At 41.2% G+C, this 18,557-nt stretch overlaps 1 protein-coding gene across 4 annotated transcripts in view; it reads right to left on the minus strand.

The window, feature by feature from the left end:
* The window catches only part of pard3bb (par-3 family cell polarity regulator beta b), a 198,518-nt gene that overhangs the window by 32,704 nt on the left and 147,257 nt on the right, over positions 1-18,557 (minus strand). For all 4 annotated transcript variants that reach the window (XM_035174412.2, XM_035174410.2, XM_035174411.2 and 1 more), the window contains exon 23: positions 17,574-17,694. In XM_035174412.2, coding sequence (XP_035030303.2) covers positions 17,574-17,694 — 121 coding nt within the window. The remainder of the gene's footprint in view (positions 1-17,573; positions 17,695-18,557) is intronic.

Consider the following 18,557-nt stretch of genomic DNA (forward strand, 5'->3'; position numbering starts at 1 on the left):
AGAATGAGTCAACATGAGAACCGCAACTGAACAAAACAAAATGTCATCAATAGTTTGAATTTGATGACAAGAATGTAATTCTGATGCTTATGTGGGACCTTTTCGGTGATTGGAGAAATTGCACAACTGTCACAAGCAGTCACTGTACATTTTCCTCCGTTCCGTACGTAATGACAGAAATTAGGAAGGATTAGGAAGGCCCTCAACATTTTAGGACTTAATGATTGTGGGTGATTTGCAAATTCACACAAGGACTGCAAGGACTTGCAACTCCCACAATTACGCACTTTTACATCTCTGAGAAGCTGCAAATTAACTGACAATTTTTCAGAAAAGCTTTTTTGCCAAATTATCATCACCAGCCTCATCACAGTTTTTTTTTTCTCACCAGGCTTTTCTCAAGAGGGATGGCCTGAAGTGTTGCCAGGTTACCAGCCAATCTGACCAATGACATGTCACTTGACCCTTCTCTCGGCCAATGCCCTGCCTCCAACAACCGGCTGGGCCCCAGCTGGCCAATTAGCTTGCCTCTTAGTGTGGAGCTCGGCCAATGAAACGCCCCGGGAGACTTCTGTTCATCTGAACTCACAGATGGGAGGACAGAGAAGGAGAGAAGAGGGAGAGCGAAAGAGGATGAGGTGTGTGTGTGTGTGTGTGTGTGTGTGTGTGAGGGAGGGACTTGGCCTGAATGCCCAAACACATTGAGACATCTTCACTGAAGAGGTTGGCTAGTTTTGAGTTAGCAGTTGGAACCAAATCGCTCCATTTACCAACGGGAGACTTCTGTTGCTAGTAGAGGAAAAGAAAGGAAACCAAAGTGTTAACCTGCCAGATTTTAACATGGAGGAATCCTTTGCTTTATACTGTAATGGTGGACGTTCCCTTCAAAACTCTATACATGTTAAATGGGGATAATATGCAACTTAACGATGATTTCACTTTTTGTCGACCCATAAACTCGGTTCCAATGTGCGGCCGTCTGTGTCTGATTTTTAATATGGCTGCATTACACAGCTCTAACTCAATTTACTTTCTTTTCTTAATCACTTCCCCGTCTATCTCTGCTTTTGCTTTAAAACTAATAAAAATCACCAGGGCGGGCCAGTGACTTCTCGTCCATTAAGCCTAATTTGATCAAAAGCTCTTTCAACTAAAGTTGGCAAACTGTGGAAATTTGAGTATTAAATGGAAAGGCATAAATATTACTGGGCTGAAAAAAAAAATCAGAAAAAAATCAGTTGAGCCGTGTGGAGGAAGCGCCACAAAAACGCAGAGCGCAGTGGAACTTGAAAAGCTCTCTCCCTGCCTCACTAGTTACACTGATTTGCAGTGAAAATTCTCCCAGCATTTTAGCAGCATGTCTATTCTTTATCACAGAAAACATTAAGTGAAACTGACTTTCTTTCAGTCAGCATTTTGGACAGCTGTATTGGAATGCCACAGTTACATAAGCTCAGCCTCGCACTATCTCAGCATGTGACTTGAGTTTCCTCTCTATTTCTGTGCGGCTCTTTGCTGAATCTTTCCCCGACATGCACTCGTCTCTTTTACAGATAGCACTTTCTCACTGGACATTTTCTTTCAGTGGCGAATTCATTTTCACCGGCGTCAAAGTTCATCTGCGGTGACACGAGTACAAGGGAAGACAAGTACGTAGAGAAAAATGCAACAGTTGCAAAATCTAAACAAAATTAAACAGAAAAACATTTCCAAATCTTGTTTACGTAGTGTGTTTGTGTACATAAATGTTCATTTGATTTTCTATGCATGGTGGCATGTCAAAGAAACACAAGCCATCCAAGTACTCGTACCCAGTCTACACAAACACATACCTCAGATCTGCCTGCGTGTGTTTGCCTGTTGGCATCTTTTCTCAAAGTCTGGGCAGCAGTCATGAGAACCAAAATCTAAATTTGATCAAACCTAACAACATCAGGACTCATGACCTGTACCTGGAATAAACTGCTCACTCTCTCCTAATTCTATTTATCAATTTGAAGGACACCTCATGAGCCTGTGCAGGGTTTGCTTATCACAATACAGGGCAGGGGGGGGTCATTTGGTGGTAAATGTGCACCAATGGAAACAGAAGAGAAGTAATATTATTGTAATTTTTTGGTTGTTGTCCTGTATCATATATCGTATATCATGAGATCCTTGCCAAAAAAAAGCCCTATTCCCCTGAGGGCAGTGCTGCTAAAGTGAAAGACTTTATTTCTGAAAAATGCAGGCTTGAGATTAAATCCTGCCTCTGACCTCAACCAGTAACATAAATCCACCTGAGAGGATATATCATCATAACCAATGCAGCTCCTCAACTAGCTGATACATGTATATATAAACAATACTCCAGCTTTAAAGTATTCAGCAGGAGGTTGTCTGCATCACAATCGTCCTCTCCTCTGGATTCCAGCTCTCCATCTTTTCACAGGTCGACTCACTCACTCTCGTTTGACACCTCTTGAGTTTCTCAAACCGGCTCTTATTTTGAAACTCACCGACTCTTACTGTACCGTGTGTCTCTCCGTCGCTGCTCCGCTCTTTCCCTCCCAGCTCCCAGTTTGTCTTATCTACCAGATGACTCACCATATTTCATCGTCAGATATTTCTCTCTCAGAAGCTCAAGAGCTGCACGCTGCTTTAGGAATCGCTGACAATCTCCAAATACACACTGCACGCACGCACGCACACACATACACACACACTTTATCCTTGCTTGCTGACACAGTGACAAAAGTGTGTGTACAGCATGCACACAGGTACTCATATTTGACACATAGAGGTGTGTATGTCCTCGACAACACAGCTGAGCCAACAATCTAAAAAAAAAACATGTACACACACACACACACAAACACACACAGGTCCATGGCACTTGGCTATCAGTCCTGCCCACAGTGCAGTGGCCAGAGGTGATAACACTCTCCATTGGACCAAAACTCATCACTCTTTACACACATACCTGCAGAAGGCTTTGTGTGTTTGTCTGCATGTTTGCCCGTCTTCCTCCAGGTCTGAACAGAAGTCATGAGAGCTAAATAGAAATTGAGAATTGATAAGACATAAGGACATGAGAGCCCATGAGCTCTACCTGAAAGGAAAATACACAAACACACACACACACGCACAGTGATTTCAGGTGTCGCTCATGGGTCTGAGCTCAATACAACCGTGGCCACAACTGCAGATGGGTTTTCCAAGAATGTGACCTCTCCACAGTAAACTGTATTATTCCAACCGTTTCTGCCAACAGCGCCGCAACAAGAGAGGCTTTCACGCTAGATTAAAGGATCATTTCTATTTCTGCATGTGATATTGATATGGCACTTTGCTGAATATGCCCAAAAGCCAAATAAAAACACACACACAAGGCTTGGATCTCCATAAACACCTGCCACTGTGTCTGCGTGTGTGTATATGTGTGTTGAAAACTGTATTCTGCACATGACCGGGTCGAAGACACACACAAAGCCTGGCATTTAATCCTAAGTATTTGAAATCGAACACCTTTTTTAAAAAATATTTTTCAGGCATCAAAGTAATAACACATGAAGTCAAATGAAATTATATTTAATATAGATTCTTCAGTCAATGACAGCCTGAACGTTTTGACCCTCAGACATTAGCAGACGCACTGATTCTCTCACAGAGCTTCACTTCACCAACATGTAACTGATGCTCACTGTGCGGTCAGATCTGCACCGAGGCCACATGTGCTCTTCTATCACATTCCATAACAAGAATGTAATTCTGATGCTCATTTCATTAAAAAAATTAAAATACTGTGAAGCAGCTTTCTGTAAATATGCACCAAAGATTTTAAACAAACTTTCAGTATATTTTAGAAGTGCGTCCTCTGCTGAGACATTAAAAAAACTGCTAAAAAACTTACTTTCATGGTCTTCCTTCAAAATTAATTTAAACATATGTTGTTTTTTATTGTAATCTTGACGCTGCTTTAACTTTTTTAATCATTATCGTCATTATTATTATTATACAGTCATGTCAGATGAAAAGGGATTACATTAACATACAGACTACTTAGTTTTTTACCAATCAGTTGTTACACAATTAGAGGGGGGGCTGAGGGGTACAGCGGTCGTCCTGCTACCAGAAGGTCGGTAGTTCGAATCCCAGCCCATGCCTAATAAGTGTCCCTGGGCAAGATGCTGAACCCTGAATGGCCTCTCATGGATGTTGAATGCACTAATTGGAAGTCGCTTTGGACAAAAGCCTCAGCTAAATGACATGTAATGCAATTACAGAATCATGGGAACTTGGCTGTTGTTGAGGTTACTTGTTTTTCAAAGACAATGAAAACAAGCGAAGACTATTTCTTGTGGTGCTTTCCACAGCTTGTCGAGCACAGTAAATTTCAGGCGAGGTTACTGGCTGATATGCAGAGAATTAAATCATGGAATTAAGTCTTCCTCTGCTTTTCTTGTCAGGACCTATGAGATGATTTGCATCTTGAACCCTGGGACTCAGACAAACAAATTACAGAGGTATTCATGTCGGGACCTCACAACCACAGATCAATGAGCCGCTCTGTATCTTAACCCAAACTTTACGAGGGCAGACTGTAGGGAAACATGCACGTCAAAAAACAGATAATAAGTCATGACATGTTGACTCATTCTGCCCTACTGGCTGGAAGAAGGCACAAATCAAACATGCTAGTGAGGGAGTGTTTGTGTGTGTGTGTGTGTGTGTGTGATGTATGTTTTCATCCTCTTATATTATTTTGTGTGTGTGTGTGTGTGTGTGTGTGTGTGTGTGTGTGTGTGTGTGTGTGTGTGTGTGTGTGCGTGTGTGTGTGTGTGTGTCCTCTAACAGACGTTCAGCGGTCATCAGACCAGCCAGGCACCAGTCCCAGACAGCGAGGTCAGAGTCATTCACTAATCATATTAACATTCCTCCATAATGACCCAACGCATAACTCGCCGCTTTTCAGTCGTCCCCCCCTCTCTCTCCCTCCATCCATCTCCCTCACTCATGCTTTCCATTTCACCCCCTCCGCTACCCGTCTACATTTCTGTCTTGATCTTATCAACCTCATTGCCTCTTTTTTTTTACCGCTTTTTAACTAGTCTGTCCATCTTTGACCTTTTTTTACTCTCATCAATTCTACCCCTCCACTTCCTCGAGTTAAATCCTATCTCAGCCTTCTCACTATCCCCCTCTTCTCTGTCAAGTGACTGTGTGTATTCTAAAGATGTATATTCCAGCAAGAGGTCACACATATATTTTAGTGACAGTGGATATAGGATTTAAGGGTTTGCCACTGTATTGTTTTGTCAAAGGAAAGCACTGCTGAACTTCGAATCTGGAGAAAAAACACTTTTGCAATATGAAATATGATGCGATTTTAGTATAACGTTTCATTTACATTCAACTTGAGATCCGAGGACCAGAGGACAGATGCAAACCCCCCCCAAAAAAACTGTCTATGCATGAGAGCAGCAATATACATTCACGTTCTTTTCATCTGATTTACAAGCTGCACCTCTCTACCTGCTTCTGTTTGATATATCACAGTCACTGCGGAAGTGAGTGGACATTCACGGGCCAAAATTCCATTCCCACATTTCACATAAATGCATGTAGCAATGCCGTTGAACATCCATGTACACGTCTATACTCGTCTATATGTCGACTCCTCATTGGACCTGTCAGTGAGAAGAAGGGCAAAGACGATGTGTGAGTTTACGCATGATGTCCCATTAGACATGGCTGACGTGGGTCATTACACAAATGTTGCACATGGCTGTGGCCAATTTACACTTCTGCTTTGAATCAACTGTGCAGGTTTGGCATAGATACCTACACCATAGATTGATGCACACCTCTAGAATCCCTGTATTCAATGAAAGCTAGAAAAATAAATACACGTCGAGGCAACGCAGATCACATCAAGTGTGATTTGTGGCATGTCATGTCTCTCGGGGGACGGAGGGGCCCACAAAACTCATCCTTCTTCTTCCTCAATCGGTTCAATGGTCGTAAACACCACCTCACTGACAAGATGTGGCTCCAATGTAAATAAAAATAAGAAATGATGCAGTTCAACATCTATGATTTTTTTTTTTTTTTAAAAGAAGCAATATGTAGACTGTTGATGTTGGCAAAGCTCAGTCCACTGAAGGTCTGACAGCCTGGTGAGTCTTACTGTTGCAATGTGGTGAAAGCATGTGACATAGGTGTAGTCACCGGTGGTCACTTTTCTGTTGTTTTAGGCAGTTTGACTTGCTGTGTGTGTAAGGGAATCTCTATCAACACCCTGTTTGCCTCTTCTGTTCTCCGGCCAAATCAAATGGAGCCTGTGTGACTTGGGTTTTACCAGTTTGACTCAAAAAGGTTACGTGTTTGGCTTGATGTTGTGCAGGGGCTTTCTTATTGGGGTGTGTTGAACTCCTCACACATACACACAAACACACACACGCACACACAGAGCGTGGCGTTCTTCAAGCTGGAATCACTTTAAAGGTTTCTTTCAATTTTCTTTGTGAATATATGTACCATTACGCCGCACCGCTCTCCGGCACATACATGAATGCCTTGGTCAGTCAGTGTGAACGATTTAACTGTTAATGGCTCCAAATCTCTGACAATGAGTCAGTCTTTAAGTGCTCCAGTCAGTTATAACCACTGAACCTTGCAGAAGATTACCTCATGACTACGCGTGTGTGTGTGTGTGTGTGATGGTGTGATGGGGAGTTTAGTGCAATGGCACAGGGTCCACTGGGACTTGGAAGAGGCAGAAAGAGAGCGTAGGAAAGACGGAGGAACAATAAATGTCTGGGCATGAGAGTATCTTCATTATTGACTGAGACAGGGAGAGGATGTATATCATAGCTGTCTATGCTGGTAGCAGCAGACACAGCTATGTGTCTGGGCCACTGAGTCGGCACTGATCCCATCTTGTCTGACTTGGGGATTATAACCTCCTGACCTGCTGCTGGGAGTACTGAAATACATCATCCCCACACACACACGCACACACACACACACACACACACACACACACACACACACACACACACACACACACACACACACACACACACACACACACACACACACACACACACACACACACCTCCCTGACTTAACATGCGACACAGAACATTTTCAATTTTTCAATTGAAGAAATTGGAAAATATACATCACATTGCTGCACAAGAAAAAGAAAAGCTTGTCACAAGGAGAATATCTGCTGCCTACTGTAATTGCTCAGCTCTTGCCCCCCCCCACCCTCACTGCTTATTTCCTCTGTCTTGATCCCTGCTTGTCTCCGTCTCGCAGTTGTTCTGGACCGTCAGCGTGAGCCCAGTTTCCTTTCTGTTCCATTAGATTCAGCACATTTGTACCGTTCCAACGCTCCACTTGTCCTTATAAGGCCAGAGTGAGCAACAGCATTGGGCTCGATCCCATGATCGCACAGGAAACACCACTGTTTGACTTCAAAGTATGTATTTGTGTGCAGATGTGTGTTGCGTGCACATGCACTTGTGTGCGTGTGTGTGTGTGTGTGAATGATCATATGTTTGCCTGCATATGTTTTTCTCGGAGCGATCCTGTCTTTGTCACTCCAGCGTCAGACAACCATTGCAAACCAGCTTATCTTAGTCATTCAGATCACTGCTCAGAAACATGTATTCTTCATTAGCATTCATTTCTTGATCCGATCAGTCATCCCTGTATTCAATGAAGCCAACACGGAAGCGTAGGTCCCTGCTGTTTCTGGAATAATGCTGATTTGTCGGATGATACATTTATTTTGGAAAGTCTCCAGAGGTTCCAAACACTCAACCTTATCCAATTTGTGCAATGGGTAGAAATTGTAATGTGATTCAAGTCTTAGTCGAATCTGTCAGCGAAGTAAATAAAGAGCCTTTTCTGCAGAAGTGCTTAGCGCAGGGAAAGACCTTGCAGTTGAAAAGTCTCTCTTTTAAAAACTGAGGTGCAGTTAAATATACGTTCACTACACATAGTCTGTATTCAAATAGAGACGGAAAGTAAAAGAACATGATCTAAGCGATGGATTTTAACTGAATTTCTTTCCATAAAAGAAGATGTGGTTTAGTATAACAGCACTTGGTAGTGTAAGTGTGTGTGTGGTGATTGTGCAAAAATGCTTGTGTGTGTTGCTTAAGTATGTTTGTGTACTGAAAATGTTTGTATACTGTTATTCTGTTTTTTTTTTTTATTTTGGGCTTCATCATGTGTATGTGTGTGTGTGTGTGTGTGTGTGTGTGTGTGTGTGTGTGTGTGTGTGCTGACTGTCCTATTTGAAATACTTTGGTGATCTGGGGATGTGGTCCAGCATATTCCGGTGGATTTATGGTCACCCAGAGCTCCCATTAATAATGGAAATGTGGTCTTACTCAATACAGTTGGTGTACTAAAGAAAACACTCCCATGTTTTCTCTTCTCTCTCTCTTTATTTTTCAACCACTGCTCTTCTAGTTACACTTGTTCTGACAATATGCTACTGTACATGCTGCGGTTACATGTATGTCTTCCTGTCCTTAACCCCTCTGTTCGAGAGCTTGAGCTCAGGATGGGAGGACACTGGTGAACATTAGTGGAATCATCTCAACCATCACACAGCAGCATTTCATTCCCCAATGCCATATTTAATAGAGAAAATAATGATGTACCTCTTAATGGAGAAAGAGAGATAATGCTGAATGAACACGGACCAGAGCAAATGTGATGGACAACGAGATTAAAATAGAGAATAAAGGGGAAGAGAGAGAGAGAGTGAGAGAGAGAGAGCTGGATGAAAAACAGTTTTTAAGTAGAGCACAAACAACTCTCTTAACCCTGTCTGTTTTAACAAAGAGCCGCACTCAGCTACAAGGTTTACTGCAGTACCTTTCTGCCAATGGAGGGTGGAGGTTCGATCCCCTGCCTGTCCACCTATAAAACACCCAAGGTAGTGCGCCTATTTCTGTTTTATAATGGCTGAAATCACAGGAACACTTTCGAGGTCACGAAGAAAAGGGTTGAGTGTGTGTGTGAGTGTGTGGAAAGAGAAAAGGAGGGCCAGGGAGTTTTTGTCTGCCCCTGCATGAATGGCTATAAAATGGCAAATATAAAGGTCTGCCAGGAACAGCCACATGCAACGGACAAAATATATTTTTTTAATAAATATGATGGAACAAGGATAATTCCAATAAAAGCCTTTTATTGGAATTATCACCTGCAAATGTTGAATAATGTGGATTACCAAAAACCACCAGTGTAGTCAGACAGTGTCAGGACAGAGACGTGTTTTCTGTTGGCTCCGTACTAAAGCATGTGGTTTTTACACTGAAAAAAAAAAAAATCTAAACCCTTTCTATTTAAAGTACACAGTGTAACTAAAAGATATAATATGTAACAATTCTTCATTAAAATGTATAAAAAACGACGAGACCCATCCTGTTGACTTTGCGTACTCACAATATCAAAAATGCTTCTAACAATGTTCAAACCCAGAGAGATGAGATAAGTTTCATTTTGGTTGATTTTTAATTGTGTCACATCCGCTTTTAACTTCGTATAATGAAGGAAAAACACTCTGCTAGACAGTTAAATGTTTTTCCCTTCCACTGTTTGTACTGATCACTTGTAGTGGGTCACAATCACTCACTTGCCATTTGCTGCGTAACATGAATACTCAATGGTGGTGAAGACAACAATGATACCACACTGCCTCACAATATCATCAAACTAGGTCTTTTGTTCTTTTGATGGAGATCAGCCAAAGTCTTAACTTAAATCGTCTGTATCAATAATGTACTGAAGTCATCAAAAGACATTGAGACACAGCCATTTTCCATTCTTGCTTGTTTCTGGGATTCTTACCTTCAGTTTCGTCTTGATTAAGGGAAACACCCAGTTGGACTGAGGCCACATGACTGACTTGGCCATTAAAAGAGCCACATCACCTTTTTTTTACGTTAAAAGTGCTGGTTGCCGTCTCTGAGAGGATTTTCTTAATGAAATGCTCAAAAACAAGGGGACTGTTATTGGAAAAGCAGCTCATCCGATACTACTGTTCACTCAATATTGATGTGAACACACCCCTAAAGCTCAGAGTCAGCAATTAAATCTCATCCTTTCATTAAAGTCCAATTTGTTTGAGTGTATAACCAAATCAATGGAAATAATGTCACTATCCTTAGGCCTGCACTGCGCTGACTGAGCTTTATATGTGTGCATGACTTCTCTAACCAACTTTACATCAGACTACATCCTGTAATGGCCATGCTCTTATTCAGGAAACACTACGTTCTAATAGCATCTCCGACCGAAGACGTAAAGTTTTACAGGACTTGTAAAACAATGTATCACAATAGGGCTTCAGTTCAAACCCAGAATTACAATCTGGCAAAACAAACTAGAAGTGTGAGAAACACTGAGAGGACAAGAATACATCACCTTAAGAATCAGAGACCTCACTTCACCCCGTGCTCCAAAGAGAGAGACAGTCTCTGCTTCGCCACTGTTTTATTCTGCTTTGTACACGATGGAGGAAAAACAAAACTGTGTTGCGTGTTAGTCATAGGTCTCAGTGGGTGATACTCATGACTAATGTGCCCACATACATACAGTTTGTGGCACTAATTCGTGCTATTATGGTGAAAAGGGTTTCTGTCTTTGCCCAAGTCAATAGTCTGTGTCAGTGTCCCATCATTTCTGACCTATTTAAGGCTTGTGTCTGTGCTGGTGGTTTTAAACGACGGTGTCATGGACAGTAAAAGGGAAGTTGAGGAAATAATGTTTTCCACTGTACAGGGAGCACACACAGTTGACGAAGACTGTACCACGTAAAAAATAAGAAAGGTTGTGGGAATGGTGCCCTGGGATTTTTCCCAAATTCTATTGTGAGTCACACAATGGTGTGCCTGTCTCTGGATGGCAACAGTGACAAGGTCAGAGAGAATACTGGACCCAGTTCAGGGGACGGAGACCTTGAACGAAAGACAAAAAGAAGTTCCTGAGTCACGCACACACTCTGCAAAAATGAATCCGGATGCAGCTATGACAGAACAGGGAATTCAGTCTCAATCAACAGGATGTGATAAAAGATCCTCTTATAACTCTGCATGGGCGACATTTGGAAGCAGCACACATTCTGCCAGAGTTACTGTATGTCCAGGATCATTTAGCCATTTTAATTTTCAGTACCAATGACAGCCAAGCTATATCTGTTCCATGTGTGTTTCTCGAAGACAGTAGTGTCGTCTGCTTTCAAATGTTGCCTGCACATGATTATCTCCACAGGAAAGCACAGAAAAAGGGCTGCCGCCACAACTACAATTCCAGGAAAACTATTTAATAGGTGCTATGTTTAGAACAAGGGAGGGTGAATGTAACATTATCATGAAAGGGTTGACTTCTGTATGAGAAACGATAACCATTAAAGTCAATTTTGTTAAATTCACACTTGTGTGTTGCTATGCTATGCAAACACTGGAAAAGTTGACAGAAAACTCGACTGAGCCAAAACTTTTCTCCGTCTCATCAACACTGAATCGTTCTGGGTAAAAGAGAAACGATACGGTCACTCCAAAGTTAAAAGTGAACTTGGATTTTGGTTTTCAGGAGGACATAAAAACACATTACACAACTTGACTTAACTTATTGGAATACGTGTTCCTCCGCAAAGACCTCTCGTGTGAATGCGTACAAGTGTTTACGTGTGTGAATGAGAAATGGAATATCAAATTAATAGATGAAAACATTCAGATTTCTCCAGTTGGATTCTGTTCCCCCTGAATTCAAAGCCTCATTAGAAGGAAATAACATTTTGTCGACTGGAAAGAATAAAGAACTGCAGGGAAACAGCTGGCTGGACACACTGGCACACACGCATTGTGATATCATCCATACAGAGAAATGAATCAGACAGGGAAGTTTTATCTTTTCCTAAACCCACAAAACCCTTAATTCTGAGACTTATCATCTCTCTGTGAGGGGTTTGCATGTTCTCCCTGTTCCTCTGTGGGTTTTCTTCTCATCGTCCGCAGATATTCAGATAAGATCAAATGGAAATTCTCTGTGGGTATGAATATGAGAGTGATTGTGTTCTTCTGTCTGTGTTTGTTAGAACTATGTTAGACTGGGAACCTGGACAGGATCTACATCCCCTTTCATTCTTTCAAAACAAGTCAGCAACCTGATGCTGAACTGTGTGAGCAGATGCAGAGAAACAGATGCATCCAAATGACTTGTTTGTTGCACAAGTGAGATCTGCACAGCTGTGCTACACATATGACATAAAACACAAAGCATTTCACTTTCTTATGTCATCGAGAGTCATTTAAATTCACGTCATTGGCATCTTGCAAATTACTTCAAGTCTTGGTTTTGCCAACACTAATAAGTTATTTTCGTAAATCTATTATTTTTTAGAACCCTTTATGGACATTTTAACTGCACTTTACAGTAATTAAATTGAGAACTTTATATATTTTGTTGATCGAGTCAAAGCAAAAGGAAAATGGTCCCCTGATGTTTTGATCACAATACGGTCCTGGCGCTACCGAGGGTTGTCATAGCAATACACAAAGCATCAATTAGCTTGAATTCTCAAAAGCCTTTTCTCCTGTAACAGGGAACAGGGCATCGTGTTCACCTTGATCAAAGACAGACCACTGAGCCTTATTTGTCACCAATCTGTTGATACGAGGCACCATCAACACTCACAACACCCAGTGTTCAAAGAGCCTACACAGATGATTATGACAGGATGTCCTTCTGTCATAGAACAGTCTTATGTGCACTCCCTATATTGCAATATGCAATGTGAACTGGATCAAAAGTAAACAGTGTAACAAAGACATGACCCTTGGTTCAGACCCTGATCTGGACTTTGAGGTGTGAAAACAATCAAAAGGCTAAAAAAGACGCCTCCTACGATGTAGTATAATGTATATCAATGTAGTTCTGTCATGTTGAGAGCAAAGGAGGAAGTGAGGGAACAAAGCATAAAGAGCAACAAAGTCTGTGTTGGGAGGACAGGGTCTTCCTCATGCAGTGTTGCCTCAAACACTGCCGAGGAAGTGACAGGGTCACAAACGTAACTCTGGTTATTAATCTTGCCAACAAAGGTGCCATCGCCGGCTGCTGAATTTTGTAAATGGGTCTAGAACACATTATTCAACAGTAGTTAAGCTTTCTGCCATTTCCCCTGATGAAAACCATATTCACTGGAATAGTGGAATAGATCTTAAGGTTGGCTCCAATACAAGAACAAATATTAGCTTCATGGTCCGCTGACACCTCTAACACTAAGCTGTTTTCATTATGTACGCACAGGGACTTCTATTTTTAAATAACATTGAATCAAAAGAGGACAAAGACAGAAAGACAAAGATGTGAATCGGAGAGATTGATAAAGAGATGAATCACCTATGGATTGGGAGTAATATAAAACACTTCAGACACATTTGCTCTTGTTTGACAATACTTGTGGAGGTGGTTTAGTCTGTGACTTAGGCAGCTAAGTGGCTCTTCTTATTCAGATGTCCTACATTCTTTCCCCTGAAACTACTGTGTGACGCACGATGAGGACGCACTGAGAAAACCTTCCTACGAATCCCACGAGCATGAAGTTTCACAGTCTTTTCAAACCTGATTTTAAAGCTAAAATCAGTTTAAAGCACTGTTAGTAAGGAAAAAAAGGACCATTACAATGCTCTTGAGCAAAGCACTCCGTCCCCCAACTGTTCCAGTGACTGTAGCAGCTACTCAGTCAGACGGTGGCTCTACTCACAAGCTACAGGGAAGCCCTTTGATAACATGAAGAAGAAGAAAACAGGTGCAGAACTGAGCATAGGACCACTAAACCCCTCACCACATAAACATTAGGTCTCGAGATGAAACAATAATAAAACATTGTTGTGCAGTGTGTTCAAAATCGGAGGTTTCAATGCTATTATATTTTGCATCGCACTGTAAGATACCATTAATAATTAAATGACTAACTGTAAATGAACACACATATTACAGCCTAAAGTACACGAAGGAACAAACTTGATGAAAGCTTTTTATTGTAATTAAATCCTATAATAAAGGCTGTGTCGCACCGCCCACCATAGCAATTGGCTTCCAGACCCTCTGTGTGGCACTGTGTGTGTGTGTGTGTATGTGCGTGTATGTGTGTGTGTATATGTGACAACAACAACGGCACCATGTTGATTTAGATCCCCTCTCCTTCGGGAGAAAGTCTGTTGTTGTCTTCCAAAACACACACACACACACACACACCCGTGAGCACACAATGCACTCACTTGGAAACAAACTTGTGGTGTGGCTTTTGATGCTTGATAATTGTTTTTAGGCAAACATAATTTTGCTAGCGGAGACAGCTAACCCATAACCATGAATCAACGAGATGGTAATGGAGCCAAAGGGGAAAACACACACACACACACACACACACACACACACACACACACACACACACACACACACACACACACACACACACACACACACACACACACACGCTTTCTACATTGAGGCAACACTGCATGAAGAACTCACTCTCTCCCTTTCTGTCTACCTTTATCTCTCTACACTTAAGTTCCCAATGCGTTTCCATTTCATAGTAATTCAGCAAATCCTACACAAAAATAAAAAGGACTTAAGGAGAAACAAACAAAACCATAAAAGTGAAGTTGAATTAGTTTGCTGTCGGCTCACCTCCATAACCATTACTTCTCCCCCTACCCTTCGCACAGAAAGTCAGTCAGGTAAATAATCGCCTGTGCCTTAATTAATGCATCATCCTTAATGAGAGAAGCTTATTAGACCCCGTAGCAACTGCTACTGATCTGTCTCTTCCTTTGTTTAATTTCCAACTTCAAACCTTATTCACCGACGCTTTACAAACAACAGAAAAGTTTTCTAATTTGGAGGCAGCGAACGGTGCAACATGCGGTTATCGATCGCGGGGTGAAGGAGATTGCCTCTCGCTGGTCGCAAACCAAATGACTCTTACATTTGAATTAAAGTGCAGCAAGTATAACTTTGGATGAACATGATTCAATTATTCAATGTTGAAGATTTTCATTATGAACTAATCTGACTGTTTGGTCGAAAATTGTGGATCAGGAAATAAAATCTTGGAAACTGAACTTCAACAACAAGCATCATATTACACCTGTTGCTGCCTCTTACAATTTATATTTTTATTTGAATGGGAAATGCTGTGTCTACCTTGAAACAGATTCTACAGCACTAGCTTTTTAGAGTGGCCATATCTGTTCTGTCATTTGCTTAATGAATTCATTTAATTCCCTTTTAAAATCACCCAAAAAGTATTTTTCAATACTTCTACCTCCTTCTATTCTATCCCTATCTCTTTTTAAAAAATCCACCTAATTTTAAAGATTTTCTTGTTGCTACTTTAACAGACAGAAAACTCTGATATGTGGTGATGCTGAAGAACAAATAGTGGAGGGACAGTCTGTTTAAATGACCGCAGTGACTGGAATGACTCCACCTGTTAAACCAGAACATTCTGTGACAACAGTAATTAAATTCATGATTAAATTATGAAATGCTCATCAACAACAAATGAATGCACTCAATTATTTTGTATTCTTCTGTTAGCTCTAGCATAATGATGATTGACAGCCTCCAGGTTCATGGAAGTAAAGCCTCTGTCTCTGTCCAGCTGAGCTGAAGTGAAGTGTTGATCAAGCTGCAGTGGTTAAACCATGATATGCTTCAATAAACCTGTCCACTTGTCACAGGAGATCAATTCTAGCTCCACTGTGAAGAACTAATTTTAGTTGCTCTGGAAGATTTTCAATATTTTTCTCTCTCAGAAAGCCCTGGAGGCCTGAATATCAGTGTGACAAGAAGAAGCAAGGTGAAATTCAGGAGGCAACTGATGTAACTGCAGTGAGGTTGGTTTGGAGGTAAGACAAAAAAAGATCAGGCATTTTCTGTTTACTGAAAAAAACAGACTGTACTCAGTGGTACTTTTACTGTGTCCCTGAGTGATTAAGCTTCAAGTTCCTTGCATGAAATTAAATGTTCATTAACAATAACCACAATATAATTGAGATTTTCCATGACATCAAGTCTCAGTCTCAGATTGTCCTCTTACCCATGTTCATATGCAGAGAGACAAATTAAAGAGTTGTATAAATAAATGATTTTCTGTAAAAGTGGTAGAAATATTGCAGTAGATCCTCTTAGAATCATGAATAAACCACAAGTGTGTCAAACATTTCACAGGTTTCACTTTACACCTGCTCTTCTCAATCAGTTTAACCAGTAACATGCAAGGAAATAAAGAAATAGAACAATGAACAGCAGCAGGTAAGAAGGGACATATTGACCCGGTTCAGGTGTTAACAACCATCCTGAGCGATCTGATCACAAGTGAACAGCTCTAAGTAAAAGATTCAAAAGCACCCAGGTACAAATTGAGGAAGCATTTTAGATGTGATTGTTACTAAAGCATTAGGAAGTTGCCTGGGATGCTTCACTAACACTAAGCCATACCCTAACCCAATCACAAGCTGCAAGCATGTGAATGGAAACGCGTCCTCAATGCATCTTGAGATTCAAACACTCAGAGGTGGTCTGGGATGCATGAGGCCACATTCCTTGAGCTGTGTGAGGGCAAACGTTTCCCGGGTCACATAGAAGATCAGCTCCTCAGCTGACTTCCACATTTTCCAGAAGTATGTTTTCTCTCCTTCATGCTCTTACATTGAATTATTCAAGGCCATAACCACAATATTTATTTTTTCTTTTAAATGCTGGACTTTGACTTGTAACTGTTATTTTTACTGTGTGGTGGTTTATATTAGCCTCAACTTGCTCACTTCTTTGTGCAACTTCAAACAAATTCAAACAGAGTTGGACACTGTTGTAGCTCCGTCTGTAATTTTTGACCCACATGTTTTGCAAACTACAGCTATTGCATGTGAATGGAATTCTTTTTGTTATCATTTTCTTTCATAGTGTTATTCAGGAAGCTAACACTAGCCGTGTGGGAGGTGGTTTCCTGTTAGCACATTGATAATGTATGGTTAATACTGCATCACAGACGTGTTTGGATCTTTTCTACATCATGACTCAGGCTCTCTGAGCTCAGAAGTGAATCTGTGAGGATGTGATTAGGATTGAAAAAACATTACCTGCAGGATGACAAGCAAAACCTCTGCTACTCTCCACTGTGTCTCAGTGAGTGTGAAGTGGATCATATCAGTCTATCAGCTCAGTGCCTACAGGTCACGTCAAACAGCAGCATGTGACCAACAGATAAAAGGCCTTTGATCATTCGATAGACGCAAAAACAGCAGTGATCACTCTGATGGCTGATAGGTAGTAAGACATCACACAAATACACACTGTACTGACACAAGCACACACTATCTCATGTAAAGACTGATGAAAAGTTTAATACATGTAGCGAGAGAAAAGAAAGTTCAGATTTAGAGAATATGAGGCTATTAACCTGAGCGACATTTAAATGGACTTCACTGTCCATTTACGATTCTTTGTGTGTCCATATTTACACTTGTGTACCAGTGTGTGTTTCAGCTCCTTACCCTGTGTGCGTCGTTTTCATGCCCTCTGCGTCGTTGGTCCAGTTCCTCATAAGGCGGGACCATTCCTTCTCTCCTCGCCTGCTGGTACTCTCTTCTTAGCTGCTGGATCCTGTCCAGACTGCTACACTCACACAAACACACACAAACAGAAAGAGTAAGGTAGCTGCACACAACCACGCGCACACAAATATTCATAGAAACAAAAATGTAATTGTGAGAACTGGCTGCAGGAATGATTATTGTTTAAATACATGCACAACAATCTGCCTCCTAATAGTTCTGACAGCCTACATCTATATCTGCTTCACCAAGAGACAGGGAAACAGAAACATCAATCATTCTATGAATATTCTTTCTCTCTGTCAACAGAGGAAATACGCAGCATATCAACAGCACTGAACCCTGGGCACCCTTGTGAGTCACACACACACACACACACACACACACACACACACACACACACACACACACACACACACACACACACACACACATATTCACTCACCCACACATAATGGAAATATGGAAAACCATATCATACACATATGTTCCCGTATACATCATTAGAATTGCAGCGTGATATTTCATGAACGAAGTTGGTGGAAGGAGGAAAAACACATTGATGAGACATCAGGCTTCATGAAACGTCTGAAACATAGCAACCCACTCTCTGCTTTTTCTACCCAGGCATTGTGTAGTGTCAACCTGTTCCTGTGAAACTGGACATGCCCAGTTTTGTAACAACTGAAAATCTTATTCCACCTATTTTCACCTACACTTTGGTAAGATTTAGTGGTAGTTTTAAGCTAGAGTGAGGTTGAGTAAATCCTGGACCAATGCTTAGGATATTCAAGGGGTCTTGGTCCAGGTGAGAGACTGTGAAGATGCTCAGAAAACACTTATAAGACAAGAGCCAGTCATCATGCACACAACACAAAGACACAAACACATACTGACTAACTCATACACATGCTCAACACAAAA

Source organism: Hippoglossus stenolepis, chromosome 13 (assembly GCF_022539355.2).
Source record: "Hippoglossus stenolepis isolate QCI-W04-F060 chromosome 13, HSTE1.2, whole genome shotgun sequence".
Classification (NCBI taxonomy): Eukaryota; Metazoa; Chordata; class Actinopteri; order Pleuronectiformes; family Pleuronectidae; genus Hippoglossus; species Hippoglossus stenolepis.